At 54.2% G+C, this 17,649-nt stretch overlaps 8 protein-coding genes across 8 annotated transcripts; 6 read left to right on the forward strand and 2 right to left on the reverse strand.

The window, feature by feature from the left end:
• Positions 1-9: 9 nt before the first annotated feature.
• On the reverse strand, positions 10-2,113 carry LTR77_003752 (uncharacterized protein; the record flags this gene model as incomplete). The annotated part of the gene is made up of 7 exons (XM_064801007.1): positions 10-465; positions 511-726; positions 775-916; positions 965-1,348; positions 1,403-1,427; positions 1,485-1,596; positions 1,649-2,113. 7 exons carry the CDS (start codon positions 2,111-2,113, stop codon positions 10-12), a joined length of 1,800 nt encoding a protein of 599 aa, XP_064660958.1.
• Positions 2,114-3,061: 948 nt separating this feature from the next.
• On the forward strand, positions 3,062-5,128 carry LTR77_003753 (uncharacterized protein; the record flags this gene model as incomplete). The annotated part of the gene is made up of 9 exons (XM_064801008.1): positions 3,062-3,222; positions 3,275-3,323; positions 3,371-3,541; positions 3,591-3,626; positions 3,699-3,773; positions 3,834-3,927; positions 3,987-4,207; positions 4,272-4,810; positions 4,867-5,128. 9 exons carry the CDS (start codon positions 3,062-3,064, stop codon positions 5,126-5,128), a joined length of 1,608 nt encoding a protein of 535 aa, XP_064660959.1.
• A 554-nt stretch (positions 5,129-5,682) lies between these two features.
• On the forward strand, positions 5,683-6,095 carry LTR77_003754 (uncharacterized protein; the record flags this gene model as incomplete). The annotated part of the gene is made up of 2 exons (XM_064801009.1): positions 5,683-6,036; positions 6,063-6,095. 2 exons carry the CDS (start codon positions 5,683-5,685, stop codon positions 6,093-6,095), a joined length of 387 nt encoding a protein of 128 aa, XP_064660960.1.
• Positions 6,096-6,521: 426 nt separating this feature from the next.
• On the forward strand, positions 6,522-7,132 carry LTR77_003755 (uncharacterized protein; the record flags this gene model as incomplete). Its single annotated transcript, XM_064801010.1, has 2 exons — positions 6,522-6,854; positions 6,902-7,132. 2 exons carry the CDS (start codon positions 6,522-6,524, stop codon positions 7,130-7,132), a joined length of 564 nt encoding a protein of 187 aa, XP_064660961.1.
• Positions 7,133-9,380: 2,248 nt separating this feature from the next.
• Positions 9,381-11,116, forward strand: LTR77_003756 (uncharacterized protein; the record flags this gene model as incomplete). The annotated part of the gene is made up of 7 exons (XM_064801011.1): positions 9,381-9,550; positions 9,616-9,752; positions 9,805-9,966; positions 10,017-10,069; positions 10,118-10,288; positions 10,344-10,506; positions 10,713-11,116. The coding sequence occupies 7 exons, from the start codon at positions 9,381-9,383 to the stop codon at positions 11,114-11,116; spliced, it is 1,260 nt and encodes a 419-aa protein (XP_064660962.1).
• A 1,402-nt stretch (positions 11,117-12,518) lies between these two features.
• On the reverse strand, positions 12,519-12,812 carry LTR77_003757 (uncharacterized protein; the record flags this gene model as incomplete). The annotated part of the gene is made up of 2 exons (XM_064801012.1): positions 12,519-12,727; positions 12,779-12,812. 2 exons carry the CDS (start codon positions 12,810-12,812, stop codon positions 12,519-12,521), a joined length of 243 nt encoding a protein of 80 aa, XP_064660963.1.
• A 232-nt stretch (positions 12,813-13,044) lies between these two features.
• GIM4 (Cochaperone prefoldin complex subunit) lies at positions 13,045-13,751 on the forward strand (the record flags this gene model as incomplete). The annotated part of the gene is made up of 3 exons (XM_064801013.1): positions 13,045-13,066; positions 13,127-13,217; positions 13,511-13,751. 3 exons carry the CDS (start codon positions 13,045-13,047, stop codon positions 13,749-13,751), a joined length of 354 nt encoding a protein of 117 aa, XP_064660964.1.
• A 1,975-nt stretch (positions 13,752-15,726) lies between these two features.
• Positions 15,727-16,776, forward strand: HAP3 (transcriptional activator hap3; the record flags this gene model as incomplete). Its single annotated transcript, XM_064801014.1, has 4 exons — positions 15,727-15,901; positions 16,258-16,368; positions 16,421-16,548; positions 16,603-16,776. 4 exons carry the CDS (start codon positions 15,727-15,729, stop codon positions 16,774-16,776), a joined length of 588 nt encoding a protein of 195 aa, XP_064660965.1.
• Between the last annotated feature and the right edge of the window lie 873 nt (positions 16,777-17,649).

The raw sequence follows: 17,649 nt of genomic DNA on the forward strand, positions 1-17,649 counted from the left end.
ACGTACCGTTCACTCACTTGACCTGTACATCACCGCCCTCACAGCCTGCGACTCGACGCTCTGCACCATTCCATCCGCATCGAACCCAATGATCCAGGAGTCAGTTGCCAGGTTGTTATACATAGTTCCGTCAAGCTGGATCCAGTACTCCCCAAGATCAGACCAAGGGTCGTAGCTCGGTAGCTGCAAGCCATGCTTCCCGAACAAAGTCGCCAGATAGTACTTATGGTACGTCATATCGCCGTCTTGGTAGCTCAAGCTCGTCGGGTAGAGACGAAAGTCTTTGTGTCCGGCGAGCCAGAGGTTATTGAACATGTCGGTGGAATTGCTGATCCAGGATTTGACTTCGACGCCGGAGTTGCCGTCGACGGTCAGAGTGACGGAGGAGTTAATTTCGTGACAGCTGTAGATGCCTGGGAAGGTTGCGCGGGCTTGCTCTTTCATGGCCGTTTCCATGGCGTTGTACTACAGGCGTTAGCTTTGCATCCAAAACGGAGTATCAGCACTTACGAAGACATCCACAAGCATCTGGCGTATGGGACCCTTTTGAGTGCCAGGCGCTTCACCGGCTGCCATGACAGACCATCCTATTTCATAATCCGGGACCAAGCTGAAGGCAGTGCTATATTGGCCAACATCTCCACCTTTCGAGTAGGTGTCCACGACACGATATGCGTCCGTCAAAGCGTCAACAGGAAGGCCTAAGCGATAGATCTCCCACGGATCCTGCCGCCCACATCAGCATGCATTCCCTGTTGCAAACGGATGACTTACTCCAACAGCACTGGTCCATCTAGATGTGAAAGTTTTGGGCTTCATCCACCGCCGAGTTGTTACAGGGTCGAGAAGCTTATTCGTCCATATAGCTTGTCCCCATGTGCGGAGGTCTTTTGTGGAGGTGTACTGATTGCCCGCTCTGATAGCATGATCAGCACCAAATGAGCATTGGAAGTGGTGCACTTACGGTCCCTCAATACCAATGTCGAAGGTGAAGAGACTGTAGCTGTCATTGTAGGGAATTACGGCATCAGCGCCAGCTGCAGGAGCATGAGCTGTGGTGGCCAGCATGCCAAGCTCATGGTTGTAGAGCTTGTCGGCAGCAGTGTCCCATCGCATGCCACCTGACGCTTTTTCATAAGCAAGACCAAGGATGGCGTAGGCCAAGTTTGAGTAGCTTGGGGTGTAGTATGGATGGTTGACGGGCGGATGGTCAATGATGCCTTGCAGAAATTGGGCACGGCTGCAGGACGGCAGATCGTCTCCATAGGCGTCGCAAGGTAGACCACCATTCGGTAAAGGTGGATAGCCGCTGTCGATCGCCGCCTCTGGTGGGGGTGCACCGAAGGACCTGTTGATTTTAGCTGGCAGCACTCCTTGAGCGACATGTTGGCAGGCCGCTTACTGTGTCGAAAGATCTCCGAGCGCATCTGCCTCAGTCAGTCAGCTGTGCCTGGTCAGAAAATCGGAAAGCCACAGTAACTAACAATCTCTTCCAATGCCAGACAACTGGCTAGCAAGCGCCCCAACAGTGACCTCCGACCAATTTGTGGACATGATAGGGTTCTTGTACGACTTCTGAGCTTCCTCAAACTCCGGCTGCGAGAGGTCAGAAGACAAGCTAGATCGATTGTTTGTCAAAGCCTCTTACAATGTACTTGGTGATAGGATCCAGATACGCGGATTCTCCCAGGTTCACCAACCACGTGTAAATGAGTAGGAGCTTGCCGAGAGAGCCGGTTCGATAGATCGTATCTTCCGTGAGCTTGCCCTTCGTATACGATCCCTTCCCAAGCGTGGGTGCTTCGTAGTGGTACTCGAAGATCGACTTGCCCGTTTTCAGACTGAACACCGAAGCGGAGAAGGCAGTGTTGTTGAACAGCGGACCATACTCGGAGTCTCCAGCGGCGAGGGCTTTGTCAATCTGACTCGTAAGGGTTTGCCTTGCTTCGTCGAAGATCTTGCTGGAGAAGTCTGTTACGGGCAGGTAGATGTTTCCCAGGGCTGCCATGTCTGTTCTGGGCATTTTCAAGAAAGCGGCTGTTGAGAGGGAGATGTGCAAAATCGATATGAGCATGGCGAAGACGGGCGTCTTCTTGAACGTCGGGGGGAACATCTTGCGAAAGTGCAGGTAAAATGACCGCAAGAAAGCCTAAGACAACGCTTGAAATCTGAAACCCCAACAAGAAGCAGCCGCGAGTCTACTTATACCTCGCCATATCATCAGTGTAGGCCTGCTTGGAGGGGAAAGCCGCGTTCCTGTATACCAAAGGAGTTTGGTCACACAGCGTCAGGCACGATGACCTACCGAGGAAGCAGAACGTCTGCGCGGTCTCGCGAGCAGGAAACGTGATCCGATCTTGACGCGGTGTGACCACACGCATGAGGAATGGTCTGTTCGTACAGCGATGTTACGGTATGTTGCAGAGAGGGGAAGTTGAGGGTGAACTTGGGTGAAGTCAAGACGGAAGGATTCGCGCCAAGGTTTGGTCTATTGGCCACTGTAAGAATCAACAGCGCCATGTCTCGCATTCTCATTGATGATCACTGTTATCAGCGCGATCAACAGCACCACAGCTTGTGCGTATGCGACGGCTGCCTTTGTAGATGCTGTCCTGAGGCGATATGGCACGCCATTGACTTCATCGCAGCCATCAGCTCCCGGTGGCATTCAAGAATCAGGCTTCCAACGGAATGGCAACGCCAGGCGATGGAGAACGGTAAGGAGAGTTGGAAGGGCACCTCTTCCATTACGAAAGAACCCAGAAACCCTCTTCTCGGCCGACAATGGTACAGTACGAGCATGCTGTGAGAGCCAGTTTCCAGATCCTGTTCATGCACCGGACTTGATGCCCCTCGTTATCTCGCGTGTCGAGCAGGCTAATGCACGGCGTCTGCTCAAGCTCTGTGTTCGTATGGGAGGTCGTGATACTGCTCCTGTCCGAATATCATAACCCTTGGTAGCCCCAATGACTGGACTTCTTGTCATCCTCTTCCAATTTCTTGCATCGTCGTCTCGATCGCGGATATTCTCTGGCCCTCTAACCATACCCACGACGCCATTATGGCTGAGGAGATGAAGGAAGGCTCTGCCATGGAGCCAACGGAAGTCGATACCAAAGAACATCTCGCTGTCACGTCCCATGGCACGGTTGTTGATCACGGCCTTCACAGACAATTGAAGTCGAGGCATATGCGGATGATAAGCCTCGGAGGAGTGATTGGGTATGCGCCTACAAGACAGGACGGATGCCTTGTCACTGACACATGTGTGCAGAGCAAGCATCTGGTACGGTGTTGGGGTGTCGATAGCCTCGTCTGGCCCGGTAAGTTCTCCAACAGCGTGCAGCTTGTTACAACTGACCAGCGACAGGTCGGAGCCCTGGTGTGCTTCATCGTTATCGGGATCGACGTGTTCTTCGTCATGCAGTCCATCGGCGAGATGTCTACACTCTACCCTTCGGCTGGTGCGTTCACCGAATTGGCCGGCATATTCATTGACGGGGCTGTCGCGGTTGCACTCGGATGGAATTATTGGTATTTGGTTCGTGTGCACCAGAGAACAGTGAGGACTACGAAGTAACATGCTGCAGTGGGCCATCAACCTTGCCGCAGAGTACAACCTCATTGTAAGTGCTCATGAGTTGAGGCAGCGCCACTGTTCCGAGACACGATGACTGATGATGCTTGCCTTGCTCCAGGCCATCGTACTCTCCTACTGGACCGACAAGGTCCCAGCTTACGCTTGGATTCTCTTGTTCTGGGCTTTCTATCAGGTACGAGTTTTCCGCAGAGCCCTAAGACAACGACTGACCTCTCTACCTTTCTGTCTGTAGGTCATTGGCTTACTCGGCATCATCGTGTACGGAGAGGTCGAGTTCTGGCTTGCCACCATCAAAATAGTGACTGTCGGGATCACCATGTTGCTCAGTCAGTGTGGATCATTCGTTACCAATTGAATTTCTGAAGCACTACTAACCCACAGACAGGCATTCTTGTCAACACCGGGGCAATGGGCGGCGACTACATTGGCTTTCGCTATTGGGCAGAACCTGGACCCGTCATCAACGGCATCAATGGATTCGGGCAGTCCTTCGTACTTGCGGCAGTGTACTACAGCGGCACTGAATTGGTCGCTGTGACGGCTGGAGAGTCGAGGAGACCTTCAAAGGACGTCCCCTCTGCGATCAAGCAAAGTCTTTTCAGAATTGTAAGTCGAGCTGGCGGATGCAAGACCTCTCAGAGACGGCTTAAGACACTGACGTTTCTGCTAGATCATCATCTACTGGGGACTGATGTCCTTCGCCGGCATCAGCGTGAGTGCTGTAGACGAAGACCTTTTGACGGCAGACAGCCGTGCTGGGTCCAGTCCATTCGCGATCATGCTGGTAAGAGCGGGTTACTCGTGGGGCGGCCACTTGATCAACGCCTTCATCTTCTTCGCGACCTTCAGCGCTTCGAACAGCAGCATTTATCTTGCGTCACGGACATTGAAATCGTTGGCCGACCAGGGACGAGCTCCCCGATTCTTCGGAAAAACACACCTTGGTGGTGTTCCTGTCTACGCAGCCGTCGCGAGCAACGCCGTCGGGCTCATCGCCCTGACCACCATTTCTGAAGGCGGTGGAAAAGTCTTCGGCTATCTCGTCAACCTCATCGGCGCAGGAGGTCTGATTGTCTGGTCCGTAGTTGGCATCACACACCTTCGCTTTCGGAGAGCATGGCGCTTGCAAGGCCATACACCAGATGAACTTCCGTTCCATGCCTTCCTGTATCCGTATGGGGCATGGATTGTTGCAATCTTCAATCCTTTGTGAGTGGCCTGATCTTGCTTCATTGACCCGTGCGGTGCAACTAATAGTAGGACAGCTTGGTCTTCATACAAGGCTACGGCACGCTGATCAACCCGCAACATTGGGTCGATTTTGTTATTGCGTACATCATTCTCGTGCTGTTCTTTGTCATCTGGGCCGGCTGGAAGATTTGGCATCGCACGAAGGTCGTCGACCTTGCTACGGTGGATCTCCAAGAGGGAAGGAGGGAGGTGTTGGCGGCTGACGACGATGAGGAGCAGCCGGGGTTATTTCAGAGGACTGGGAACGCGCTCAGGGCTCGCTGGGGGACATCTTAGGCTCGCAGGTCGTGATCTCTGATCTGGTAAGCTTAAAGCGTAGCAGCCGACTGCCAATGGGAGCATAAGGGGAAACGTAGCCTTCGAGACACTTGGGTTGCCGGCAGTGATCTGTTATATGCTGCAACTACATGATACGCTCCTACGTACTCTAAAAGTCTTGCCACCTTGCCTCAGCTGTAACATCGAGACGTGGCCTCTATCTTAATCTGCTCAAATAGGTCTCCGAACTTGACACGGAATCATCCGAAGGATTCTGCTGTGCATTCGTACAGAGGCAAATCGCGTAACAACTCATGCCCCACTGAACATGGTTTCTCGCCCGCCTGCGTCGTCTTGAGTCCATCTCGCCAATTGGTCGATTGATAGACTGTTCCTGCTTGCAAACTCGCACCGAAAACCTAAGTCCACCAGACACTACCGACTCCCTCGTTGTCATTTAATCACGGTCTGCGCGGCACATAACGAGCTCATGAGTCAGCATCTGCAGCATACTACCTTCGCCGACCTTTAGACTGTTATCTTGACCTCGAAGTAACTGCTATAACATCGTCATGGCCACTCTCGGCGGGCAGAGCAACGGTGAAGCTCCTCTCGCTCGTGCCAAACGGCTTCTTGAGAAGACGCCTTTAATCGATGGCCACAACGATTTCCCGTTTCTCCTACGACAACAGCTGCATAACCAGATCTACAAGCATGACTTCACGAATAACCTCTCGAGTCATACTAGCCTTGAGAAGATGCGAGCGGGGATGATGGGCGGGCAGTTCTGGTCGATCTACGTCCCCAATCCAGAGGAAATGCGTTTGAGCGTGCCTGGAGCTGAGCAGACCTCAAATGGCCATTCTTGCGGATGCGAAGCCACTGCCCCGGTTGTTACGAGGGCGCTGGGTCTGAATGAACCAAATGTATGTCATTTTTAATGTCGCTGTAGATAGTAGCACAGATTCTCCGACAGCAAGATTGAGCTGACAGCATTCCCCATCCTTCAGTGGTGTGTCCGCGACACTCTCGAACAAATCGACATCACCCACCGGCTCATCACGGCATATCCATCTCACCTGAAGCTCTGTACAACACCAGCCGATGTCCGGACCGCGCATACTTCCAGCCTCATAGCGTCTATGCTTGGGATTGAAGGCGGCCACTCTACTGGCAATGGTCTTGGATCGTTGAGGCTGTTCTTCAATTTGGGAGTGCGGTATATGACGTGCGTAGTAGCAATACATACCGTGTCTGAGAGTTTGGCTGACCCTCTTCAAGGCTGTCACACAACTCCGACAACGCCTTTGCGACAAGTTGGGTCTCAGTCGACCCTGAAGTGCCAGGAGCACCGGACGCTGGGCTGACATCTTTCGGCGAAACATGCGTGAGAGAGATGAACAGACTCGGCATGCTTGTTGACCTGTCCCACGTCAGTGCGGAGACCATGCGAGGAGCTTTAAAAGTCGCCGAAGCACCTGTGATATACAGCCACAGCGGCGCTTGGGCGATGACGAACCATGGCCGCAACGTTCCAGATGATGTTTTGCAGATGGTGAAGCGCAACCGGGGAGTCGTAATGGTTCCCGCCGTAGAGCCGTTCCTCAGGAAGCAAGGGAAGGACAAGGCGACTGCGGAGGATATGCTGGATCATATCATGCACATTGCCAACTTGATCGGGTGGGAGCATGTTGGCCTCGGGAGTGATTTCGATGGGACTACTCTCATAGTGGAGGGTTTGGAGGTAGGCTGCTCCGATCGCTTTGAAGAAGAGATGCTAATTTAGGACAGGACACTTCGAAATGGCCCGAGCTGATCGCTCGACTGATTGAAAGGGAGAACGTGACAGATGGGGAAGTAGCGGGTCTCCTGGGAGAGAACGTCTTGAGGGCCTGGTCTGAAGCGGAAGAGGTAGCGACACAAATGCAGGAGAGCGGTGCACTGCCTAGCGAGGAGAATTGGGAAGGCAGGATTTGGGAAAGAGAGAACCTGGATGTCCCGCGTTTGTTCAGTGAGAAGTGATGCGACAGGAGACTGGGTACGTACCTCGAAAGCAAATTTGATGCCCCCTCGACCGATGTAATTCGGGAACGCTGCTGTGATCCCAGGCGCGAGGAAACCGCTACGGGTGTCCTGTCGATCCGTGAATCTGGTCAAAAGCAGTCGTGCGGGTATGCGCAGTAGTGCTTGTGACTGTCATTACATGGAGGTCGGTCTCAACTTGCTGCCCAGTCGAGGTGAAAGGGATGTCATTCGTCAGTAGCTGCCCTGCTCTTCTTTGCCTGGCAGCAATGTCTTATCTTAAATGTCCTGCCACAACAATTGGTCAATGTGCGTTGACAGTGCGAAACATCAGACCGCTGATGAACAGAAGGCGACGCGTTTACACAACAGGCATGAGACTGTTCCACAGCAGGGTGGTTCGTACTTAAAACAGACCATGCCTTCAAGCATGCGAGGGCCGAAGCTACCGAGAACCATAGGCTGGTTTGCTAGAAGCTCAAGGCGACGGGGTCCGCCTCATGCAAGATCCCTACTCGCTTGTGTGAGCAATCTTGCAGCTCGCTGGAATACCTTAGTGGCTTGATCTGCGGAGAACCATCAACGCAGACTGTGATGCATCTGATGTGAGCTGGGACAGCAAGTAGTGTCGTAAGATTGTGAGTTGAACGCAAAGGGTGGCGTGTTGCGTTAGGCTTGGCCGCGTCGCCAGAAGAGGCAATTTAGAACGTCAGATCGCGCCTGCAGTTCAACTTCCCCTTCCCCTTCTTCCTCTTCTCCCGTTCCACTGCTTGACTGGCGCTACACTGGCCTGTTCGTCATTTCTGATCATGAGAAGGAGAGTTGCTCCGCTGTTGTGCTGCTGATTTGAGCCTGGAGCAGGCCTGGTCCAGCAGGCCACCTTGCCAGTCTTCGAACCGCCGAGGGGGAACCCCCGCCATGTCTCCCAGGCTGCTTGATATGTCCGTTCCCGTCTGGACGACAAATCTGAAATTTGCCATGCCCAAGGGCATGAGCATAGAGCTTGGCGGGCGTCTGATACTTCAGAACGCCTGGCTGGCCACACATGCTTGTCTGGCCACATACGAAGTGGTAAAAACCTGGCCATTCTTACCCTGGACTGTGCGATTTAATGCATACGAGAGCGGCTTACGGCCAGCTTTGTTGTGCTCAGAGCCAGTCGCACCACGGATGTCTGCCAACATTTTCGATGGTTGATCGTGTTGCAGGCTGCAGACCAAGGAACGTTGCACACGAACGGAGGAGGAAACTTTACAACATCATGAAAGACTCCTTCGAAGGCCTGAAGAATGGCTCTCCGCTACCTCACCCGGGATTGCTCGCAGTTGCGGACATGGCAACTTGGGGAACGGGGCACCAGCGACAACAGCGACTACTCTACGGAAGCGATGCACGATCAGGCTGAGGCAACCACGGAGCGAAGTAGCCACTTCCACAACTCGCGTCCGCCTGAGATATGCGCCACAAATAGTGGCAGAAGCCAAATTTGTGCGCTGCGGACGAGCACGAAGGGTGAAGCTGCCTCGAGATGAACGGCACCCGGCGCAGCTGTCCGAATTGAGCGAACATCAGCAGTATACAGAGCGGATCACATAACATCGCCATCAGGCTTGCTCGCGGGCGTTGACCTATCCCCATCGAAGGGGGGATGGCATGTTCTCCGTCCAGCATCAGCATCGCCACCTGTGGCACTCTCAACTTTGGTGCACTTGAAACCCTTGGGGCTCTTGGACTCCAAAGGCTTCTGTGCGTTTGTTGTTGTTGTTGCTCTGTGCGCAGTGGACGCGCGGACGCGTTCTGGTATGTATGAATCTTTCCCTCTCGCTCTTTCTCTCCTTCTTCTTTTCTCTCCAGTTTTCTAAACTACAGAGGTACCGGCGACTGCTTTCCTTCTCACTTACCCCCAATGCACCTCCCGCGAACATGCACTCACTCCACTGTCACTTCGCCAGCATCACTCACTGCCTGCCCCATCTCATCCTCTGCCTCCTGCCCTCATCCCACTCAATGCCATGTCTCTTGCACCGTCGTGCACCTCCCTCATCTGCAAAGCCACGCACACAGCTGTACCTGACTGTCCCCATCGCCGTCGTCATCTTGTTCCACAGATCCATGGTCATCCATTCATTCTCAAAACAACCATGCTAATGTCGTCGATCATGTAGCAAGCACGGTGCGAACTTCAGTTCAAATCAGCAAGCAACTCTCTCCGGCTCGCCGCATGTTGACAGGCATGCGTGGCCCTGCCATGGCTTCGGCCAGAAAGGCTACTGTCACCACCTTCTCATCCACGACTTCCTGGTCGCTTCGCCGATCGGGTTCACATCTGCCGCCACAGATGCCGACTTCGAATTCGACATTCTCCAGCACCAACTCCAGCCGCAGGCTCACCGACCGCACTGCCGAGACTTCCTCGGGGTGAGTGCTTCCTGCCCCGCCACTACAGCCATTGATGTGACTGCATTTGCTGCCTCGTTTCCCAGAGAACCTAGTCTGATACCAGATCAGACGCCTCCTGAGCGGAAATTCACAGGCAGCGAGGCGAAGCACGTCCGTCGTCGATTTTTCGAGGCGGGGGAGATGCTCAAGCCAAAGCCCGGATGCGTCCTGAAGGACGACGGTCAGTAGTAAATCCTCTCTTTACATGTTCTTGCTCCCACTGACTGATCCAGGCAAACTGTACGCGAGCGGCGTCTACATCTGCAACTGGAAGCGACAGACAGTGCCGTTTGATCTGTACTTCAAGATGAAGCGCATTGTCGAAGGTTGCGCCGACACCGGCGGCTCTCATGTTTCGTACATGGGTCACCTGATTGACGACGGCAGCATCACTTGTATGTCCACCTGAACCCTTGGTGCTCTAAAACTTGCTGACGACACCCAGCCATGACAAGCAAAGCTCCTTCGCTTCGATCCTCTGGCACGCAGCCCCCAGAGGTGCCGCACCAGCAGGAGCCTCCCCAGTAGCGATACACCAACACCCAGATCCTCAAGTTCGGCGAGACTATCGCGGCGGAGATCGAGAGGGTCAGGATGGAGGTTCAGGGGAAGCCATGCAAGCAGCAGATCGAGGTCGACCAGCAGTCGGATGCGGAACGGGAACACCGAGCCGCCGCTCGCCAGTTTCGCGAGATGTTGGCAGCCAAGGAAGATACGGTATGTCATGATCACTCTGACTCTGTGGCATCGCTGACTCGTCTCCGCTCATTAGAAGAGCATATACTCAGACGTATCCACCTGGCAGTCGTCTCAGGCATGGCCACCGATGCCGGCACGACGCTCCCGTTGGAACGGGAAGATGATGGCCGCAGCCCGTGCGGAGGGCATTGAGCTGCCTGTCACGCCAGCAGCCAATGCGCAGCCCTTCCGATTCGGTAAGTCCAGCTTCTTCTCACAGTCATAACACCAGTGCTGCCGCCGCAGCGGCTGATCACCCCTCCACTCGAACCTTTCCTCTCTGCGAGATCTGCCGCCTCTTCTCCATGGTCACGGCACAAGCACCGCCGCCGCAGCGGCTGATCATCCCTTCACTCTCACGCATTCCCTCAGAGAACATTTGCTGACATCTTCTCCCACGCAGCCACGAAGACAAGTCTTGCGCAAGCCTTCCGGGATGCTTTGTCACCCGAGGCACAGCGTGAATTCGATCTGAGGGACCCACCTCGGAGGCCTCAACCACCTCATCCAGCCTCAAGACCGAAACGAGTCGCGCGAATCAGGAGCCGCAACCCGGCACCAGAGATCAGCTATCGACGCGAACCAACGCCGACGATCGACCCCGTTGCGGAGCAAGGACCGCTTGTCTCCCATGCAGAGTGGGAAGATCGACTTTCGAAAGGCGGCTTCTACCGAAGCGATCGCGAACCGGTACCGGAACACCAGCCCGAGGTCGAGGTCGGCTACCTCGTGGCGGCAAGGAACATTGTTTCGGAGCTGTGGACTATGGCGAAGGCCAAGGTCAACAGGTGGTTGTGGGGAGGGTGAAGGGGTGAGTGCTCCCATCACAGGTTCACAGCTCGACGTCGCTAACAACCTCACAGTGATGGAGTGATGGAGAGGCAAGGGCACTTTGTCGAGTCTTGTGGCGGCGAGACGAGGACACATTGTGCTCTTGGTGCAGGAGTGGCGGAAGGCCGGGCACCTCTCCAGCTCGACGACATTTTCCAGGCCTTGCAGACGACTTTGACCTGTCACTGCGACTCTGCAAGGCCGCAGATTGTAAGTCTTCCACCACATGCCTTTCCTCCTCGAAAACCCAGCTAACCATCTCACACTCCACCGGAGGCTCGACACCCTCACCCCGAACGACGACCTCGACATCCCTCGCCGGCGTTCGGTCCTTCGAAGAGCTACCGGCGGCTTTCAACACTGTCGTCGTCCCCGCTCCGCGCAAAGCGAACTCCAACACCGCAGCGGTTCGCCACCTGTTTCTTTGGATTGAGTGTTTCTTTGATTGTGGCTTTTCTTGGGTGCGAGTTTTGTTTGGTTATAGCGTTTTTGCTTTTGGGTTTGTTGCGTTCTGCGAGTTGTGCCATTTCAGATCGGGACAGGCCGCATACATACAGGCTGCATTTAAGTCCACGAATAATACAACACTTTGCTTTCACTTCTGCTGTGCATCATTGATCAAACCTCTCCACTCCGTGCAAGCCCTCGCTTCCTTACTTTCTTAGTGGATTGATCTGCTATGCTCTCGGTCGAGGCACTTATTGGTTCTTCTTTGTCGTACCATCATCATCAGGTTGTATGATAAGAAGAATGAGTCGTTGGCTCGAGGGGACACAACAGCAAGCAGCTGGAGCTCATGAATACAAAATGATGCTTGATTGAGTGGTCTGACTTCGTATGTCTCCTACAAATACACTGTCCGCATTCACACTGTCCACTGCTGAGCAATCGCCAACATCCACCATGACAACCGGAATATGATCGAAGCCGCCAATGGTGCCCCCGCTGAAGCTGAAATCCCTAGCCACATCGACAGGTGCGGCGAAAGCCTCGTGTGTACCAATATCGCATATCTGGGCTGCCGAACACTGTCACTTGGATGCTTGACTGTGGTCATGTTCACAAAGGCGCTCACCAGCCGTTTTCATCTCCTCCTTCAGCTGTGGTAGAGTGCGGCCCCAATGCAAAGACCCGAGGACTTCAAAGTGGTTAGGACGGCGGCCCTTATGCCATCGAGACACAGCTCTCCAATCCTGCACATTTGTCTTGCCTGGCTCCTCCTCTGCCGCGACTTCAGTGCGTCTGCTCTTTGAGCGCGCGCCTTCCATCTGTTGTCCATAGTCTCCTCTGATCTGATGTCGTCCGCAGGCCGGTTGCTCGCAGCAGATAGCCATGCAGTGCCCATGTCACCAAATGCATAGATCAGGTGTGCTCGTGTTCAAGAGTTCGCATCAATCTCTTGAAAGATAGCCTTCATCTTCTCCCGCTTCTCCCTCGCCTGCTCTCGATTCTTCGCCGTCCGTTCCAGTCTCTCCGCTCGTAGACACTTGTTGACCTGCGTCTTCAGATCGCTGCACATGCCCATCGACTTCCACAGAAAGCCTTGCGCGTGGCATTCTTCCAGCGCCGTCATCACTTCCTCGCAACCTGGTATTCGTCAGATGGTGGCGCTGTTGCGGGACGGCGGAAATGGCCTACCTCGATTGTCTTTGGTGTGTAAATGAGGATGCATCGCGATCGTACTCCTGCGGTATCTCCTTGTCGTGAATGGAAGTAATTCAGCAGAAGATGTCGATGACTTCGTGATGATGTCTGGAACAAGTGAAGCTCAGGTGTCTAAAGTGTTCAAATTGCCACCACGACTAAAGCGAGGGACTCTACAGGTTGAACAAACATCAACTGCCTTCCAGCAAGATTAAACTCCAGATACAATTTGGGGTTTAGAGATCATGTCACAGCAACAGATGTCTGCGAAGAAGCAGCAGGGTGCGTACAGCTCCTCTACCACTTTCAGGAGATGAAGCGGATCACTCACTTCGCCCGCAGAGTTGCAAGCCCAATATTCAAACTACAAGGAAACACTCCAGGCCATCGCCCAGAAGATCGGTGACGTCGAACAAGAAACCGAAGAGCACAAGTAAGTCTGTGGAAGAACTCTATATTGCACTGTCAATGTCGGTGTGCCACCGCTCTTCAAATACGACTCAGACCCTCTTCCTGGTGACTGCCGACATACAAACCTTGCTTCACCGCCACGAGGTTGGCTCCGAAGGCGCCTGGTGCGGCGGTATCATGCAGTCATCTGATCTTATTCCTTGACGGCACCGTCTCATTTCATCATTGTTCCTGCATAGGCTTTCTGCTTCACCTGATCCTGCTGTCGGCATATACCGTTCATCCTCCATGCAGCGGTACTGACTTCGCCGGCAGACTAGTCCTTGAGACTCTGGGCCCTTTGTCCGGCGAGCGCAAGTGCTTCCGAATGATCAATGGCGTCTTGGTGGAGAGGACGGTGAGCGACGTCCTGCCTGCTCTGCAGACCAATGCGGATGGGTTGAAGGAAGTGCTGGAGAGTTTGGTCAAGCAGTATCAGAGTAAACAGGAGGAGATGGACAAGTGGAAGGTAATCTTACTTTGGCACCTTTTCTGGGTGCATCTGCTGACAACCTAGCAGAAGAAGAACAACGTCCAAGTTGTTCAGCAGTGAGGCAGACGGACGTTTGCACGGATTCACATTCTTTGTTGCCGCATGACACCGGACAGCCCCAAAACGCTGTGTTATCGAAGCTGTGGTACGGAAGAACCAGGGCCGGGTCACCTTCGCCGAGCACGTAGGACAAACCACCCAGTCGGGTTCTTTGATGGACGCACAGAGATTGAGCTATCTCCAGAGATCGAATGCTCGGCACCGTCAACTTCCAGGAACAAGTTGACGAACGCACAAGCTTCTACCGTAGGATGGCGGACTTCTCGAACCTAGCAAGACCGTCGAAGCGCTGATATCGACTTCAAGCGGACGGTCTTCGGTTCGAGAGTCCTGGAGAAAATGTCACTTTCCATCAACTAGATCATCTGACCTTTCCAAACCCTCATCTTCCAGCATTTCCTTTCGTCCGCTCGGACACCACCTGAATGACAATCAAAGGTAGCACAAGGGCATCAATAGTGCTGCACAGTGACATCTGCCTCGAAACATTTCCTCGAGCGTCATATTCTTCCTCGACGCACATCCCTGCAGTACGCCGAGCTGCCCGTCGTCCAGCCACATTGCGTGCATGCGTTGTAGCTGCAGAGCTGCAGTAGTTCGGCTCAGTCGCCCAATCTCCAAAAACAAAGATGCGGGCAAAATGATGATTGGGCTTCACAGATAAAGAGTGCATGAGGTACGGGGGAGAGATGACTGGTTGCTGTCAACGTCAGTACTGTTCAGATAGCAGGGCTGATGCTGTAGAACGGTCTTGCAGCGTCTGGAATGCCCAAGTGCTTTTTGGAGATGGCTCAGCATCTTCTCGACCATCGCCTCATCTCTTCTGCCAACGCATCAACGTAGCTAGGATGAGTTCGGTCGACGAAGGAGTGGGAGTGAGGCCGCAGCACAAGTTGGGCAGAAGCGTTCATGCCGCATGCGCGATGACCTCGCCACTCTATCCCTCTGTGGGAGAAGCCGCCGGTTGTTTGATTCTGCCGAGGGGGCGTGGTGACTGCTGTCGTTCCTCCCTCGTCCACACCAGGAGAGCCATTATGAGACGAATAAGAGTGGTAAATAGATGAATCACATGTAGACCAAATCATGGCGCTATGTGAATTCTTCAAGTGCTGATTGGCCGGTGAATGTGAAGAAAGGCTGACCGTCGCAACGGCCGTGTCTGGCTCGAGCGCTAGGGTAAAAAGGAAAGACCCCTCTCCACTGCGACCTATGAAATCCTCGTTCTTTTTGCGCATTTACAACCGTCTGCCCAACTGGACGATATCAAACACCGACAGCTGTGGCGCTCGGAGTACAAAGCTACGCCATACACGCGCGCCTCACCACAATCATTCATCCGAACGAAATCGCCTGCGGCGCAAAGCGCGGAGAAGACAGCAGCAAGGACCCGTCGTCGCCCGTTCCTGCGCCTACGCTATTTGCCAGTCGGGCTTCCGTGCGTCTGCGACCTGGTGGTTGTTGTTTTTTGCCGTCGTCAGCGAGCTAGCCACCAGCACAATATTGGGCATCCTTTGTGCTCGCACTACTCCTGCAAGGCGCCATCATATCTGCGCGTCTTGGCAGGCATTTACCGCGCCGTCGTCAAAGTTTCGCCAGTGGCCTCACCGCCGCCGCGCCTGCCGTTAGCGCGTTTGCGCGGAGAGGGCGGACGCAGAGCGCAAGACGTCTGAGAGATTAGTTTGCAAACGGAGCAAGACACGAACCAGTTGGCCCGACTCACCGCTCGCCGTTCCCGCACCCAACAAGCTTCTCGGTGCCGGCTGCTCCACGCCGGCCTGCATCTAACGTCGCACACGCTGCAGCAGGGTGTGCTGTTTGGGTCAAGGCGCAAAGGACGGTCTGCCGGCAAGGACGGTGACGTGGTGCCAGCGAATCGATTGACACGTCGGTCGCGCATCAGTGGCCTGCAGGGCTAATACAAAAAGCCTCGCACTACAATATGGCGTCGCCTGCTCAATCATCGCACGAGCCAGAGGACCTCGAAGCGGCCGTTCCGAGCCCAGAGGACAATGAGCAAACCCAGCCAGGAGGCGACGCGACCACAATGAGTCGCGACGATCCAGCGTACGATTTCGAGGTCAAAGAACAGGACCGATGGTTACCCATTGCCAATGGTGAGTAACGGCACCTTGCATCCCTCTGCCCTTTCCTGACTGGTTCACGTTACCCGCCATCCCCTTGTCACCCCCGACCTTGTGCGCTCTGAGCCCTTTGACACCTGCACGTCGACGGATGTTGTGCCCGTCGCATCCTGTCCACATATAACGCTCTGCGCCTGGTCTGCATGTCCTGGCGAATCAGAGACTCCTCTGTCAGCCTGCGATCTGCAGCCTCGTCGTCGCGCTGCCGACTGGACGAATAACCATGTCCTCTTCCTCCCCGCAGTCGTCGCCTGCGCAGCCACAGCAGCGATCCAAGGCGAAAACGGAGCGCGTCGAGAACGATGCTAACATTCATAATTTTGCTCCAGTCGCCCGCATCATGAAGATGGCTCTCCCCGACAACGCGAAGATTGCCAAGGAGGCAAAGGAGTGCATGCAGGAGTGCGTCAGCGAGTTCATCTCCTTCATCACGAGTGAGGGTACGTCTGTCCGCTATCTCTTGTCTCTGCAGTGCTAATGTCTGTGGAACAGCCTCAGAGAAGTGCCAGCAGGAGAAGCGTAAAACGGTCAACGGCGAGGATATCCTGTTCGCCATGACTTCGCTTGGGTTTGAGAACTATGGAGAGGCGCTGAAGATCTACCTCGCTAGGTACAGAGAGGTGAGCAGCTTATGCTCTGCACAAGCATCGTTCTCGCGAAGCTGACTTTTGCAGAATCTCGTCGCCAGGGGCGAGCAACGGCCAGGCGGCGCAAGCACCGGCGGAAACGCAGCCAACCCTTCCGGGTACGACAGCGGGATTAACAATCCGCTTGCTCACGCCATGGATCCCTCTGTTGGAGGCACTGCCGACTTCGCCTACACCTACGAACCGCCGGGAGATCACTAAGGCGGACCTCAACTTACTTACGTTCGCCCAATTCGCTTCGTGTAAATACCTTTGCTCTACCGCGCGGGTGATCGGCGCATTTCAGATTGTCCTGCTACGAGGAACAACGCCTTCGATCAGAGTCACCATCGCCAGCTATGACGTTGTCACCAGAATTGGAAGGACCCTAATACGGAGTGGGCATCTGCGCTCGCTTTTTTCTCAGTCTTCGCAACAAATCCATGATCGAGCATTCGCAAGGACACATCAATTCCTCCTGCATCACCGGCAGATTGACGGAGACTGCATGCTGAATGCACTTGTTCGAGGCTCGAGAGAAGGTCGTAGTGGATGTATGAACAGCACATTGGGAAGGGTGGGGGCTGCTCATTGGCGTACTAATGGTGCTGCGGAGAAACACGATATCTTGGAGGAATGGGCTCATGTACATTGCTTTGCCCTTTCAACGCTGATGGAGGATTATGCAATTCCTAGACTTTTACTTCTGCTCACGCAGAGAATAATGCAGGGGTTGTAAGATAGCAAGAATGGGTTATCAATGATGGTCGTCATTTTCTCTTTCGCGTTGATGCTTGTGTCAACTGATGGAAGGGAGAGAAGGGGTTTCCTTTGGTGCACTGCCATGGCCAAGCACATACGCTTCGTCGCTGTGAGGCAGTAGGGCTTGTAGGGCAGACATGTAACCACATGTTGGTGGTTAATATGCTTGGAAGCACAGGCCAGGCTCGGCGGACCTCAGCTTTGGCTCCTTCGAGCAGATCCTTCGGGTTCAAAGGGACAACGTTACCCCATCCCACAGCCTCCTCCCACGAGAATACCAAGACGCCGCTCTGTCAGATAAAACCGAAACACCGCTCTGCTCTGCTGGACTGG

The sequence above is a fragment of the Saxophila tyrrhenica genome, assembly GCF_035928015.1.
Source record: "Saxophila tyrrhenica strain CCFEE 5935 chromosome Unknown scaffold_5, whole genome shotgun sequence".
Lineage (NCBI taxonomy): Eukaryota > Fungi > Ascomycota > Dothideomycetes > Mycosphaerellales > Extremaceae > Saxophila > Saxophila tyrrhenica.